At 36.5% G+C, this 17357-nt stretch overlaps 1 protein-coding gene across 1 annotated transcript; it reads left to right on the top strand.

The window, feature by feature from the left end:
• Positions 1-2204: 2204 nt before the first annotated feature.
• On the top strand, positions 2205-16744 carry LOC144447437 (general transcription factor IIF subunit 1-like). Its single transcript, XM_078137467.1, has 13 exons — positions 2205-2602; positions 4304-4431; positions 5813-5885; positions 6769-6962; positions 7961-8131; positions 9605-9716; positions 10505-10580; positions 10793-10937; positions 11799-11965; positions 12799-12884; positions 13623-13779; positions 14422-14509; positions 15387-16744. Exons 1-13 carry the CDS (start codon positions 2585-2587, stop codon positions 15592-15594), a joined length of 1623 nt encoding a protein of 540 aa, XP_077993593.1. The 5' UTR covers positions 2205-2584; the 3' UTR covers positions 15595-16744.
• The last annotated feature ends 613 nt before the right edge of the window (positions 16745-17357 follow it).

The following is a 17357-nucleotide window of genomic DNA, read 5'->3' as shown; positions in this document are numbered from 1 at the left end:
GTGCGCCCCCAACGACGATTATATCACTTTCACTTACATACACAGAAGAAACACAACATTTGTCTACTATTAGGGAGCCGTCATTATTTACGGCTGGGGGGGGAGGGTCAGCACCACCATGTATCAGAAACTACTCTTTACATACAGTGTTGAAGTATGTTCTTTAATTCTCCCTAGCAGATATGGAGGGGTTTTTTTTTGCTCAGATTATTCATGGACTTTTATGCACTAATTTTACAGCCTCGAAAAGGTCGAAGTTGATATAATTTTTTAATCAGTTTCGCATGTCACATACAAATATGGTAGTGCGTGTAATCACTATTAATTGTAGATTTGGTATAGGAACTTTAATATTTAGAGAATTTTATAATTAGGTGCCCATACCAGACGCTAACAATTTCAATCACGTCTCTTTCTTGTAGTACATTGTCAGAGATGTGTCCATACATGGGGGACACTGTTTCATTTTACGGTAGTAGTAGTAGTAATAATAATAATAGTAACGACTTCTTTTATCAAAATGCTTTAAAATACCCATCGATAAGGGGTAACCCTGTTAGGATCAGTCTTATCTACCCAGCCCCCCCCCCTCCAAAATAAATGTTAGCTTCTGCGGTGTAAAGTTCGTACTGTCTTGTAAATTTCGGTCGATTCACAAGTTCGCTAACAAGTTAATATTAATGCTAAAGCGAAACTTCGAGAGAATTTACTGAACGGCCAGGTGAGAATGGTCAATATACGAAGTGTGACCCGGCCGAAAGAGCAAGTCCACAGTGGCCGCGCGCTCTCAGCAACGGGGATATGTTATGATCAGCAGGTGGCCGCTCTATTGCGTGGCCGCAAGTACAGGTTTGACTGTATACACAAACTTGAATCTGATGAGATGTGGTAATATTTGTCAGTGTCCGAAATAGGAAGTATGATATACGTTTCATATTGCCGAATACAAAGTGTAAAATTCCATTCCAGGACCTGAAAAACAGTCGTAGCTTTATGAACAGCCCAATAAAATATTGAAATTTACAAAAAAAAGATTTAAAAAAAATAAAAACACCAAAAATAATTGATTGATTGCATACAGTTGTCAGCAGCGTTTCATGCATATTTTCTGATATTACTACAATGGTGGCAGAGGCAGGATCTACCATGTGACATTGGTGGCAGCAGTGGGATGACGAAATCACAAAGCAATGGAAAGTTAGATAACAATGATAATGCAATGATTCCAAGGAAAATGTGACCCTCCCTTAACATATGACCCTCCGGGAGAGTTGATTTGTAAAATATCCCTACCCACCCCACTCCCGGTAATTACTGAAGGCTCCCATAACCGTGTTAATACTAATTAAGCAAAGTGAAATTCCCACGTATGGCACCATGTATTTTATTCATTCATTAAAGGTTGATAATACAAGCTAATCACAAAGAAAACAAATTGTTGTAGATAAAAGTACGTGGCTTTATAGATAGTATGTGGAACGCACTCTATAATTTGATGAGAAACGGGGCTTGTAACATACAATCTACAAACGACTGTCACTCACATATACATTTTCATTTTGAAGACTTTCAAATATCACAACACACGCCCTCAACACACCATCAAATTAAGTCCCAATACTTTCGTTTGATTTGATGCACCGAAGTCCGCACCGTAGTGATTACTCTGTGGATTTTTTTTTCTCAATATATGTTTAAGACAACTTCGAGAATGCAATGTTAAATTTATCTATCTGCATTTCAAATCAGACTTTGTATCAAAAAATGTAAACATTTTTCTCGGATGTACGACTGGAATTATTTCTGAAATTATTTGCACGTGATCATTGTAAAGCCAAATAAGTTCTGTATTGGTGATCACTGAGACATATTTACACAATGATTTTAAATTCATCAATGAGTTTATTCAAGTACGGATGAATTAAAAACTTACTATGCAGGCTTGAAAACTAAAGAGCGCCTCCACTGGCTAAAAGGCAGTTCGTAAAAATATATAAAATTTAAACAAATACACGTAGCGCTTATCATAACATATCAATATTAGACTTTCGTCATATTCAATAATTGATATATGGTTCTTCAAAGTTTTTTTTATCGAGAAATTATCTTTCTCCCCCAAAATAGGATTTTTGTAGTAACGAATGAACAGACTACTTTTCCAACAATACGAAATGTCAAAGGTCATGTCACTGTGGGAAATGTGAAGTGAAGTCAGGGTTGTAGCTCGCAAGCTGTTGACGTTTGCAACACGAAGTGATATCTCGAATTCCCCCAAAGAATTTTAGTTCATTTACTCCGTCAAAAGTAGTGTACCTACGTTTGTAGTGAATTCCAAACTTGTACCAGAAACCCCGTACATGATCGTGTATGATCTAGGCTGTGAAGAAAGGCCAGTGGATCTTTGTTCCAATCCTGTGCAGTCGGACTCGTACAAAGGGAAGTGTGAAAAGTTGCAGGTTGACGTCAACAATCTTCACCCGTTATCAGCACAGATCGCTTGAATTTGCTGACAGTACACGAATATGAATTGAAATTACATCGTATTTTCTCAGTCTTTTCAAATTTAACAATATTGCAGGGCAATATGGCGAACGCACCACGAGTAAGTAATTGCATCACAGCATGGGTCTATAAATCCATGATCACAGTCACTTGAGGGCTGATATTCCTTTCGAGGATGGTAATATTCTAGTCTTGGATGATCATAATACAAAATAATGCTTAATAACGGTATTTATAGGTATTTACGATATTCAAAAAATACCGGATACCTTTCGTAACAATCACCGGCAACGGTATTTTTAGAATCGTAAATACCTATAATATTAATAACATTATTATTTTGTAGTATGACCATCCTGGACGAGAATATCACCATCCTGGAATGGAATATTAGCCCACACGTGACTGTGGACTGCATGAAGTCCTGATAGTTTAATATTATTAATCCATGGACGTTTTCAGAGAGGAGTGCACAAAATGTTAAAATAATCAACCTATTTTGTATTTCTCCCCTTATATACCTCCATAATTCATCGCATCATGGAGGTAGAGTAACCATGGAAGTATAATTTCTACCTCCACGATCACATTAATTGTAATGTTGATAAATATTTGTTGCTTTAGAGTATTTAGATGTTACCCTCATTGTCCCCCAAATTTTTCTTCATTCAGCCAAGGAAAATACAAGTGACCTAAGGGGCCTTGTCACTACTTATCTAGTGACTCATGACAAAACACTTAGGTGACAAGTATTTTCCGACTGAATGAAGAAAAATATTGGAGAAAAAACATAATTATACCAATGCCAGTAATAACAAAGAAAAATTGGGGAAAGTGATGGCAGTTTTGAATGTTTTGATTCTCATTTTGAACAAAGCAGAACCAGTGACATAGACACATGTTGCCATGACATAGACATGCATTGTCGTGACATAGCACGAATAAGGTATAAATTCCATACATTTTGTATTTATGGCTTATGCTTGGTATACAAAATGTAATACATGCAGTTAACTTTTGCCTTTGTGTCCCATCACTGTGGCATACTTATTACATTTCATTTTGACAGACTTCCAAATCATGTTGGTGTTAAAATACTACTTTTATAGATAACACCACTACCACCGAAAACAACCCTCCACCCCAGCCTCATCCCCTCACCCCTGTCACATACCAGTGTGCATTCTCATAAATGATGCAATGTTTTGGTACATGTCAAAATTATAAAAACTAGCTTTTCTTTTGATTCACCAGAGAAACAGCAAATTTTGGTTTCCCAAAGAAATGTTAAGGGTCATTGATGTGTCATATACATGTATGTAGTAGAGAGCATACACAGTGACACACTCACCCACAACCACACACACACACACACACACACACACACACAGTGACACACACACACACACACATACATATATACATATGGTACGTACGTACGTACGTACGTACGTACACGTACAAATGTATGTATGTACTGTAACGTACATACATACATCCATACATGCATACATACATACATACATACATACATACATACATACATACATACATGTACATGCATACATACATACATACATATGCACACACACACACACACACACACACACACACACACACACACATAAACACACTCATCACACAGGTTTGAAGATAGTTTATGAAGATCATGGAATGGTCCAATGTCAAAACAGTTATTTTGTTATACTTTATCAGGAAATCGTCAGAGGAAATGTTACATGTGCATGTAGTGTCATCTGTGTCAAATGCTGATAATGATATGTATTTGTGTACTGTTCAGTTTGTAGGTGGTAGTTCTGTGTCTGGAATGGCCAAACCCACCATGCAAAGTAGTTCTGTGTCTGGAATGGCCAAACCCACCATGCAAAGTACCAGTGAGTTTGATGAATACTCTGTCAGAATCACCAGGTAAGTAAAGGTTGGTCTACAGTATGTACATGTAGCTGGTTGGCTTTGATGAAGGATGTAGGTTTTTTGTTGTATAAGGAACAGAGTTGTGGAAATTGTATTTCATCAATGGAGACATGGTGGTTGAATGATATAATACATGTAGGAGTAGTTGGCTTGGAATCTATACTCTGCCACTGACACTTCTTTCTGAATGGCTAAAGGGAAGCGATACCATGTGAATTCACGATGTTTGATAAAAAAAACTTTGACATTCCACAAGATAAAATGTACAATGCAGTGTTGCAGCCAGAGGGGGTTTTTGGGTCATTTGACACACATTTTTTGGACCTGACCCACAATTTTGGAAGTGATGGGTCATAGATGACCCACACTAAAATTGTGTGCAAATATGTTTGGCAACATGACCACACCTACATGTATAGCAACAGTCAAATGATTGCGTATATTACATAGATAACAACAGGGCTGGTTAGGCAACTGCATAATCATTCAGCAAATATCTAGCATGGATCAGCAGATGGGTAAATATTTTTTTTTTAAACTATACAGTTGTGCTACAACGCCATTGGGTTTTGTTTTTTTATAATGTCCCAAAAAAATTTATGATGACCCAGAAAAATGAAAGTCTTGGGACACTATGTCCCACTCTTTCAAAAGGCTGGCTGCAACACTGCAATGTACATTTGTATTTGTTTCATTCACATTCTTTTAACAGTAAAGAGTTGACATCAATCTAACCTAAGGCAGAACTCGGACCACTCTATAGTGGTCTGAGGGTAGAATGACAAATGGGCCTTCCCAGGTAACTGCCATTAAATAAGAGTTGACATCAATCTAAACTAAGGCAGAACTCGGACCACTCTGTAGTGGTCTGAGGGTAGAATGACAAATGGGCCTTCCCAGGTAACTGTCGTTAAATATGTTTTCAACTGTTTCATCCACAATGTATTATTGTATATCTAATACAAGCAATCATCAATGCATTTAACGGAAGTTCCCTAGCAATACAAAGCTCACATGTGGCTTCCACCTCAGTTCAGTGTGATGCCAACTCCTATTCTGTAGACTCACAGTCACTGTCTGTATTCTTTGGTCTCTGGCATGAGACCAAAGCATCATCGTACTACAGATGTAAATAAAGGGGTCTTTTTTCCAGAAACCAACATCTTGTCTCATTTTCAAACCCTCAAAAAGTCTATCAATATCAAATAATAACTTCTGGATAGAAAGTAACAAAAATGGAAGGAATGGTCCCATTCTAGACCAAGACACTTGGTAGATGACCATCATGGATGTGAAATTTTAGATCAGCGTTTCCTAATCATAGCCCAACACGAGGTCCTCAATTCTCACGTTTTCTTTTTTTTCTTTAACCAAGGAATACAAAGAAGAAGTTCAGTGTAATGAAATTTAATGTCAATGATAAAATAGATTTGAGTAAATGGCAGCAGGTAAGTATTTCACGAACAATTGTGGATTTTATTGGCTTCTGTTACTATTGTATACTGTATGGTTATTGGAAACGACAAATTTCATGAAAATGTAACGATGCTTTCACATGATTTCCTATAAATTATAAACTATGGAACACTCACTCACTCACTCACTCACTTTTTCACTCACTCACTCACTCACTCACTCACTCACTCACTTGTTGCTTTCAGATATACAGTGCATATTACTAATGATACAGTTTCACATCAAAGCCAGTAATATGACTGACACCCCCCCCCCCCCATGATGCATCAGTGCAGGTGTGGTGAACTCTTGAGTATTTGCCTGAGTGGTGTGCTTGCAGTGTTTTTCTGTGACCAAAATTTCACACATATAGCAAGTTAAAGTGTTGCAAAAAATACCACAAGCCTAGAGTGCAAATACCCAAAGAACCAACACTGGAACTCATGTGTGTTGGGTTCTGTTATTATTACCGTAGTATTACATAGGTTTATCTGAAACAACAAATCTGTGTCAAAATCATACAGTGCAATCATACAAATTCATGTACAAGGAATGATGGTGCACTCATTTGCATATAATTTGAATACATGTACGGAATAATGTTTTCAGTATTGCACTACGATGCAAATACCACAAGTATGCACTTGTATCGGTGTAAGTAATCATTGGTGCATGCACACATTTAAATACTTTGCAATATGGTAAATTTTCATTATCATTTCAGTCTTTATGGCACATAGACTTACAGAACTCTTATCTGATGAAAAATGTTTGAAAGATCTGAACTCCTTTTATTCCATAGTGTTTAATAAAACCAGCAACAATTTTTAACAGTTACTGGACAATTTTGATACATGTTATTAATATTTCCTACAGGCTAAGATGGAAAGAGAAAACAATATGAAAGAATTCAAGCAGGAAGAAGAGGTACCAACATTCGGTGCTGGAAGTGAATACGGAAAAGAAAGACGCCAAGAAGCCAGGAGAAAGAAATACGGCATGAGAACCAAAAACTACAAACCTGAAGATCAACCCTGGATTCTGAAACAAGGTGGAAAGAATGGCAAAAGGTATTGAAGTCTGCCCTCTGTTGGCCATGTGTCTTTCCTTTTGTTTTTGTTTACCTAGCCCAATCACCTCTTACAAATTTTAGTTGTTCTTTTTTCCTTTTTCTCAAACAAAGATCAACTTATGAAAATGAAGGGTCAAACCCTGAAAAATGTGAAGCATGCCTAGTTTGTGGAAAAGGATAATCATATCTATTACTTTTCTGAATCTGAGAAGTTGAAATTTGTTTTTTGTGAGGAAAAGCTTCAAGGTGATGATTCCTGACTCTGTATGTGTGTGGGAAGGAAAACTATAAATAGTTGTGATATTTCGAAGGTGGTACAACGTATGTGATAGGCTAGTGAGTTTTCAGAATGCGAGGGATGTACTCAATGTTTTGGCAAGAATGGCATGTCAATAGCAACAAGTTGATAATCACTAGTATTCTTATAGAACATCATAAGACTTGCCAAGTGACATCTGAGAGCTTTCACGTATATTATTGACTCAGATTCATGAAGGCATTTGACCAACACTTGAAATGTTCCTACGCCCGCCATCACTTCTTAAATTGATTGTTTCAATAGCGTTATAGTCCAAAAATGATCACTGTGAGTGCATGTCGTGGGTAAAATACCCGTACTATCTTCAAAGTGGCACAAAGGTATTTGACCTGAGTGAAAATATTTACGTAAAATTATAATTAAACTGTACGAGTAGAACGCAATCAAAGTGTTCAATTGCACTGGCATCAACCGCACACTTGATAGCATAAAAAGTGGTTTCCTCAATATTTTATCATACATATAATAAATCAATTCATCAGACTGTCTATGAATTATTCCTAAATACCAGATTTGCATTCTACCAATAGCAAGTGATAGCTAAAAATACATGCAGTACTTAAAATACAATAGGTATCGTTTGATCCACAGCAAAAATTACAGTCCAAAAAATGTAAGAACTCAAGCTCACGCCCCTTTAAGTTAACATGAAGTATTTGTTGTCCTTGATTTCACAGGTATAAAGGCAAGAAAGAGGGCGGTATCACAGAGAATTCATCATATTTTATATTTACCAAAGAACCTGATGGTGCATTTGAAGCACACCCATTAGATTCATGGTATAATTTTACTCCAATTATCACTTACAAAACTTTGAATGCTGAGGAAGCCGAGGAAGAGTTTGGAAGGTAAACACACCGACATACAGGCAGCAACACAGACATACATGACATAATTTTACTTCGTTTGTTGCATACAAAACTTTGAATTGCTAAAGACAAGGTTGGAAGGTAAACACACCGACACACAGACCGCAAAACAGACATACATGTTGTATCGTTTTACTCCAGTTGTTGCATACAATACTTTGAATTCTGAAGAAAAGTTTGGAAGGTAAAAACACAGACATACAGACAGCAACACAGACGTACAGTGTTAGAACTAATATATTCAACCATGTCAACCAATGTTAATGTAAAGTGGGCATATACAAGGTATAACCTCTCTATAGCTGTAGGTAAAGTACTGCACAGAGTCAAATTTATAAAATATGAAATATTATGCATATTATAATAGCCCTTTTGCTTAGGTGTGGAACATTTTTGTATTGCAGAAAACAAAGCTCTATGTATTCATTGTCACATTCTCAAAGTTCCATTATGGTATTGAGTTAATTGTTCTTGAATTTTTGGACAATAATTGCTCAGAATTGGATACAACAAAAGATGTCGGAATACAGGTGCCAAACCCTTTTTTAGTTTGTGGTTGGATTTCAAGGCAATCCATTTCATTCTGGTATCTGTCTTTACAAAAGTTTATTTGACTTTCCAGGAAAAGTGAAGAAAGTTATCTTTTGTACTCAATTTTGTGATAACAGTATATGATTAGTTTTCTCCAATCATGAGACACTGTGTGTACCGGTACTATGAGAGACTATGAGACTGCAATACTCCTCTCCATACATTCATGCAATAAAGATTCTATTCTATTCAGTTCTATTCAGTTCTGTTCTGTTCTATTCTATTCAATTCTGTTCTATTCTATTCTATTCTATTCTGTTCTATAGTATTATATTCTCTTCTATTCTATTCTATTCTATTCAATTCTGTTCTGTTCTGTTCTATTCTATTCTATTTTATTCTATTCTGTTCTATAGTATTATATTCTCTTCTATTCTATTCTATTCAATTCTGTTCTGTTCTATTCTATTCAGTTCTATTCTATTCTATTCTAATCTATTCAATTCTGTTCTATTCTATTCTATTCAGTTCTGTTCTATTCTATTCAATTCTGTTCTGTTCTATTCTATTCTATTCTATTCTGTTCTGTTCTGTCCTATTCTATTCAGTTCTGTTCTATTCTATTCTATTCTCTTCTATTCTATTCTATTCAGTCTGTTCTATTCTATTCTATTCTATTCTATTCTATTCTATTCTATTCTATTCTATTCCTTACGGTGAAATGGGGAATTTGTTAAATGTGTAGTCTAGTTCCTATATGGCATCATTATGGTTTACACCTCCACTCACATCATTACGGTTTACACCTCCACTCACATCATTACGGTTTACACCTCCACTCACAGTGGTATAGTTAGAGACCACATTAACATCCAGACTATTAAAATAATGTGATGCAAGTGAAATGATATTTTTCTACAGGAGAGACAAAGTGTTGAATTATTTCTCAATCATGATGAAAAAGAGGCTAAAGAACGATGAAGATGGTGAACCTGAAGAAGTTAAAGAAAAGAGTAAGAAATCTCAGGACTTGGTGAGTCAGGTTTTAGTTCAGTTCAGCAAAAGTCAGAATTCTCAGGACTTGACAAGTTTGAAATCCCAGGACTTCGTAAGTTTTAGCTGAATTTAAATAAAATGTTGTCATAGTTACCCATGTGTTGATGAATGCGACAATGTGGAGTTCAACCCTGTTGCTATAGAAACAGTTATCCATTTGCCAACCTTATATGGTTATGCCATCTTTGTGATAGCATATTTCTATATATTGTGTTGACCTACTGTAATTTAATAACCATTACCAAGAGTTGGTTGGTCAGTTCCTACCTACATGTAGCAACCACATAATAAACACTTGTATAGTTCATAGACCCTCCACCCACACGTTGGTGGAGGGTCTATGTATAGTTCTAGTCCGCAAAGACCAGTATGGTTTGTGTAATATTTCCTAACTTGGTAACTCAATCAATCCAACTTTCACAGCATCTGAGACATAGCTAGTCTGTTCCAGCCTAGCAGCTACACAATAAATACAATACCTGCAGTGGGTAGTTCTAATAACTCACAAATACCAGCCTGAGTGTCGTTGGTGTAATATTTCCAAACTGTGGCAACGCAACCCAACTGGCTTTGACTACCCTTAGACCTAGCTAGTCAGTTCCAGGCTAGCAACCACACAATGAACACCTGACTGTGTAATTCTAGTCCTCAAAGACCAGTGTAGTGGATGCATTATTTCCTATCTCTGGTAACACAATCAGCTACTCTGATACTTTTCAGACCACAATCAGTCCTAATAATTTCTGTATTGTCGTGTTGATGTAGAGAATAATGGAAGACGATGAGTACCAAGGACTTATGTCAGATGATGATGACGATGATGATAGTGATGATGAAGTTGGTAAGTTTATCTAATGATGTCACTATGACGATGACAGTGATGATAGTGATGGTAAGGATGATGATGATGGTGGTGGTGATGATAATAATGATGACAAAGGCATTGATAGTGGTGATGATCTAGGCAAGTTCATTGCTTGTTTATGTTGCCATGACGATGGTTTTAGTTTTTATTATGTCTTCTTTAATGAAATGCTGATATTTGTCTTTTAGAGAAGCCAAAGAAATCGATGAAGAAAGGTACAAAGAAGAAACCTGGCAAAAAGAAGAAAGGATCAGATGATGACGAGGCATTGGAAGAAAGTGATGAGGGAGACTTTGATGGAAGAGAGTATGATTACTCCTCAGAAGCATCAAGGTGAGATGCGAGAGAAATAGTGGGGGTTGACAGACTCTGTGTAACTATGAGTGTGTATGTGACTGACAGGGAAAGTGCATGCATTCATGTGTGTGTGAGACAAAGTGTGTGTTTGTGCATGTGTGTCAGATGATGTGTGTGTGCATGTGGGTGTGACAGAGTGTATGTGCGATATGTGTGCATGCATGTTTGTGTGTGATTCTAATTGTGTGTACATGTATGTGACTGAAAGAAGGCATAAGGGTGAGCATGCATTTGTGTGTGTGTGTGTGTGTGTGTGTGTGTGTTTCTATGCATGTGTATGTCAGTGGATGTGTATGTGCATGTGTGTGTGTGTGTGTGTGTGTGTGTGTGTGTGTGTGTGTGTGTGTGTGTGTGTGTGTGGTAGAAAGACAGACATAAAGTGTGTGTGCAATATATGTGTGTCACTGTATGTATACATGTATATGTGTATGTAGGTGTGTGCAAGACAGGAAAAGATGGAAAGCGAAAAACCAAAGGTGCTGACTGAAATGACCAGTACAATGTTATTCCACAAGTGGTGCCATGACTGAAACACATTAAACTATGGAAACCAGTCATATATTACATATTGTTAAAAATAAAAGACTCCAATCAGATTAAAAGAACTAATACTAGTAATCTGTCTGGTTACAGGTATTTTACAGCAATTATTATTTGAATGACTGCTGACCAATAACATATCATCTTACAAACTCAAAAAAATAGTGAACCAATCACATGTCTTCTTACAGTATCATTTAGAGTCCAAGACATCATTCTTATAATTATGTTGATGGACAATAGCATGTAGAACTGAAAAGTAACCATGGTAACAACTTTTCCTGGATTTTTCCACAGTGACGAAGAAGACGTGGATCCTAATTCCAAGAAGAACGACATGAAGGGATTGGATCAGGAACTATCAGGAGAAGACGAGTCAGAGGAGGAGGAAGAACAGAAGGAATCGGAGACACCGGCAGAAGGAGAGGAGGCAAACAAAGAAGTGGAAGAATCGCAGAAAAAAGGTTTGATGCAATATTGGGTTTACTCTGCTTGTTCAATTTAGATAAATGCTGATAACTGTAATCATAAAGTCTGTGTGTTTCCCTCCTGTACCTAAAATGAATAGTACCAAGCAAGAATATAACAAGCATGTGACATACGTTCACATGAGAGCGCCCTCTATGTTGCATAAGCACAAGTTTTCGATCACAATTTCTATCAAAATTTCCCAGTACGTCATTCATATTTATAACTTTATTAGACTTTTTTTATCAGACTTTCAGTCCTTAGGTGTTGTAAAATGATAGCAGGTCCTGAAACAAAATTTTCAAAATTTAAAAAAAAAAAATCTTTCATTCGTCAGAATTTGATAAAGTATTGTTTATCATTATATATCACATTCAAAACTAGAAAACGTACTTACTAGTCTTCTCTAGTCCAATTGTAAATGAAGCTGAAAGTTTACCTTCTCAAGTCATACGACGTGTAAACTACAAAACTACATTGATATTATATAAGAAAACCAATACAAAAACTTTTGGTGTTTATATCTTGACACACCTCGTACATAAACGTAAAAAACTACCGTTGCATACATGTATAATTGATTGCATTAAAAAAAATATATTTTAAGTTACTATTCTAACCATGGACATGTTGGTGGAGGATCTATGTCCCAACACACATCGAACTATGAAACACCATAGTTTTATGTTTGTGTAGTTGTAACAAAATCTTTTATCAAATGAGTATGAAAACTGTTGAATTTGTTCAATTGCCTATCTAGTTCTCATCCTATCGTGATAATACTGGGTCACATTTAAATTTTATGTTTTATCTGTCCTTAACCTTACAGAGGAACTTAGCAGTGACAGTAGTTCTGATGACAGTGACAGTGACTTAGACAATACAGAAGAAGTTAAATCCGCTCTCTTTATTCAGGTACGTCCTCTACAAACTATCATGCTCTGTCTGCACTATATCCGTCACACAGCTATTGTGTACAACGATACACACACACAAATTGTTACAACAGCAGTACACTGAAAGATCTTTATGTAGTAAAAAATTAATATCTGGTGGAGATACATATAATTAATTTAACCTCATTGAGGAATAGGACAGAACCCCATGACACATGAGTGCAAGTGTGACATACTTGAGGTATTTGCCTGAGTGCTTGCTGTGTTCTCTGCGGCAGTAGGCAGAAAACACTGCCAGCACAAGTACAAATACCTATGAGTACCCACACCACTCACGCGGCATTGGCTTCTGTTATTATGACATGTCATGTGTATCTGAAAAAAAAAAACAATTTCCATAAAAATGACGCTATGTGATCACACAATTTGTGTAGAACGAATGATCGCATCCTCATTTGCATATCATTTGCATGCAGGTATGCAAGAATGTTTTTGATATTGCACTGCAGTGCAAATACTTCTATATCTAGTATGTACATGCACTGGTGCAAGTAATCTCTGGTACGTACATAATAATATGACTGTTAATGCACAGGTATAGTACTGGCGGTATCCTTTAGATCTCACCGGGATTCAAGATAGCATGATCTTATGAGATTGGTGATATCTATACTAGTGAGGGCTTTTCTTTTTAAGAATCATCACTCAATGAATTCTGTGACTTGTCTACATTCTTTTGTTTTCTTTTTTTTTTCAGAAAAAATCTTCAGACAAAAGGGCTGGTAGATTTGGTGGAAGAGCGTCACCAGGCAACAGTAGTGGTAACAGCAGTAGAAGTGGTACACCAACCATTGCTACAGATGGTGCTACTACATCTACTATGTTAGATGCAGCTGCACACAGACTCTCACATAGTATGTATCATTATTTGTGGTTTCCATGGTAACATCCACATAGCATTTCTGTGTCTATAAAATGTGTCATGTTAGAATAATGTACAGCATACTCTCACACAATATCTATTGTTATTTTAAGTTACTATGGTAATTGCCAGATATCGCCTTTGTCTCCATTGAACTCATCAATTAGATTAGCAGTGCATACATTTTTACATAGCATAGATCATTATTTGGGTTACCATGGTAAAAACCACATGTCATTTTTGTGCCTATGAAATGTGTCAACTATATTAGCTAAATTTGTCAACTATTATATGTTAGCTGCAGAAGTGCAATGACTTGAAATGATTGATCTATGATGATTTTTCTCTACTACTTGGAAGTTTTTCAAAGTCGTCGAACTTCAAACAACTCCAGTATATTCCATGACAAATAAATTGCATAGTCAGGAAACTTAGTGAAATGAACATTATTCATTGATCGACCTTGTTATTCCCCGTTTGTTGACTTTTCCTTGACAGTAATCACTGTCATTTTCTGTTTTCTGCTGTCATTTCAAATCATCAGTGAAACTTACAAATATACAGTTTACAAACATTGATTGATAACTGTTCAGTTGCTGTAATTTTACTTTTCTTTTCTGTTTCTATTTTCCAGGCAAACGCAAAAGAGTAGAGGATGGTCCACCATCTAAGAGAACCAAAGGAAGTCCAGTTGGTACTCCAGGATCAAGACCAGGTTCAAGGTAGGCATATACATTGTATATAATAATAATAAGATATGATATGAAATATTGCAAATACTTTGTTAATACAATATGATACAGTATCATACAATACTGACTTACAAAGGTTACAACACACAAGCAGTTCACAGTTTTTAGCATTGAGCTTTCGATCTGTCTTGGTCTACGATCCTCATCAGAATGGCAAATTCCATAGTTACAGCTGACCACTAGGTGGCGGTATGATCAGCCGATTGTAGATGTTAGGTAGTTTGATGCTCCATCTCTGTTAATCCTAGGATTGTAGCATCTGATTGATAGTCTCCCTGATCTTCCTTGTGAAATCATGTGGGGATGTATCAGTAATGGAAACAGAATCCTACTCTAGTCGGTGTTATGATTGTAGTTAAGAGAATGTTCAGTAAATGTAATAATTTGGTGTTTTAACTTTTAGAAAAAGTAGTAGGAAAATGTAAGAAATAGGTATGGGCCAATGTGCTCCAATGTGCTTTAACACCATAATTTTGACCATAAAAGTCATAAGATGAGCGTGCAGTCTCGCGAGCAGTGCCAGTCTACCACTTGAACTTCGTTCTTCGTCACCTGTCGATAAATTTAAGAACGACATCAAGACGCATCTGTTTGCAAGAGCTTTCTCTAACTTTTACAATGATCTACTATTGTTCCTGTCCAGTGCCATAGAACAGTACATCGTATTGGATTTTGGCGGTATACAAATTCTTTTGATTGATTGATTGATTGATTGATTGATAATCTTAAGTATTCCCTGAAATGTGCTACACCTCATATAAAATGTCACACATTACCAAGGTCTACACACAGCGCCTACTATAAAGTTGAACTCTGAACTTTGAACTTTGCCCTATTTCTTTTATAGTGAGAGTGGTATCACCGAAGAACTGGTAAGGAGGTACCTGAAACGGAAACCCATGACAACCAAAGACTTACTACACAAACTGAAGACCAAGAAAACAGGGATGGAAAATAATGAAATTGTGCAGAAAATTACAGATATTCTCAGGAAATTAGCCCCACAAGCTATCAAGCATAAAGGAAAGACACACTGGTTTATAAAGGAGTCTTAATAGCTTAGAGACTTGACTTGGTGTTACTATCTCAAGAAACTCTCTACACTAAGCAAAGGCAGATGCATTTAGAAGTACAGGAATGTGTTTTGAATTTGAATTACCATCAACAGCTCTGTATATTGTACTGAGGTAATGTTTAATCAAATGGCGGGGCAAGATGTCTCATTAGCTCTGTTAGAGCTATTTGTCATGTCCTTCACTATTGTAACTTTAGTGTCTGTAAGTGTATGTTTTATTATTCATAGATTAGTGAAAAGAAAGTAATACAGTACAATAGCCTGGAATCCATGTGAATGGGGTTTTGAATTCGTTATTTCCAAATCAAAATTTAATTCCATTCGCCTTGATTCTAGGCTAATAGCTATATAAAATCTAAATGGATCTTGTATGTAAACAGTTGATGTAGTTGCAGCCACATATGATGCAAATTAGGCCATTCCAGACTGCAAACAGGAAATTGAGAATACAGCACCGTCACTCAAATTGGGGATATCATCACCTCCTTGTACTGTTTCTGAAGAGCTTTGTCCCTTGGAATTCTGTATAAGTGTAAATCAGCGATGTTTTTCATATTCAGACATCGAGAAAAGCAGCAGTGCTCTACATGTGTGATAAACTGAGTAACCTATACCATGTATACCCCCAAGGTACACACAGACAGGAAATAGAGCGCCACCATGGCAAATTTTGGAAAGGCCTATTAGGGTGGCCAATTACAAATGCTTGTAAGAGATCCACTTAGATTTTAGCCGAGCTGTGGTAATTTCAAACTCAAAACACATTCCTATGCTTCTAAGGAGCATCTTCCTGGGCTGGGTGTGGAAAGCTTCGCGAGATAATAATATTAAGACAAGTGATCTCCATCTACTCACGTTTTACAATAGATTCATAAACTTTTGTATCTCTAGTAGAGTTTTATGTGTTGTGAAATATGGTAACCTTGAAAAAAGGAGATAACAGTTTCAAAGCCAGATATTCAATCCCAAGTTTTCGTGGTAGTGTTATCTTTTAAGTGGAGAATACATTATTTTGATTTATTTCAACTTTTTTCTATAACTCTGAGAGACAACTGTTTTTCAACCCCTATTAAGATTTTAATCCAAAGCCAGATCAGGTCTTTAAAAACGAAGGAATAGATAGATAGGAACATGCATGTATGAATATAGTAATAATAATAATAATAATAACAACAATAATAATAAAGGTGTTTTTATATACCGCTTTCCCCACTGTGTGCTCAAAGCGCTTTACAAGTATTACTGTTTGCATAGATCTATAGCGGCACAACAGCCCTTTATACTTCCTCAACTCCATGGGGAGCATATAATCCATTGCAGCCTGTATTAGCGCATAGGATTAAAGCATTCACATTTCAAACTCTATCCTACCAGGTCCCCAATTATACAGCCCCAAGAACTTTAGCCATTCAGAAACAAACGGCAACACCAGGGCTCGAACTGCAACCTGCAGCTTCCAAGCTGGCCACTCTAACCATTCAAGCATCATGACTTCACATATATAAATCAGTCTGTCTTATTTCTCAATCACAATGCTTTGTAAACAGTATAATCAAAATGACTTGAAAATGAAGCCATATCACGTTTTCTGTCCTAGCTTAGAATCCAGTCGTGGGAATTTTACTCTCACTTTTCCCCTACCACGCCTGGCATTTTGCCATAATGGTGGTATATTCAAACCTAAAGTCAGACTATGATATACTGCAGCAATGTTGAATATGGTAATCATGTTTAATTCGTACA

This window comes from Glandiceps talaboti, chromosome 16, assembly GCF_964340395.1.
Source record: "Glandiceps talaboti chromosome 16, keGlaTala1.1, whole genome shotgun sequence".
Classification (NCBI taxonomy): domain Eukaryota; kingdom Metazoa; phylum Hemichordata; class Enteropneusta; family Spengelidae; genus Glandiceps; species Glandiceps talaboti.
Note: the sequence above shows the minus strand (reverse complement) of the source record. Positions and strands in the feature narration are given on the sequence as shown.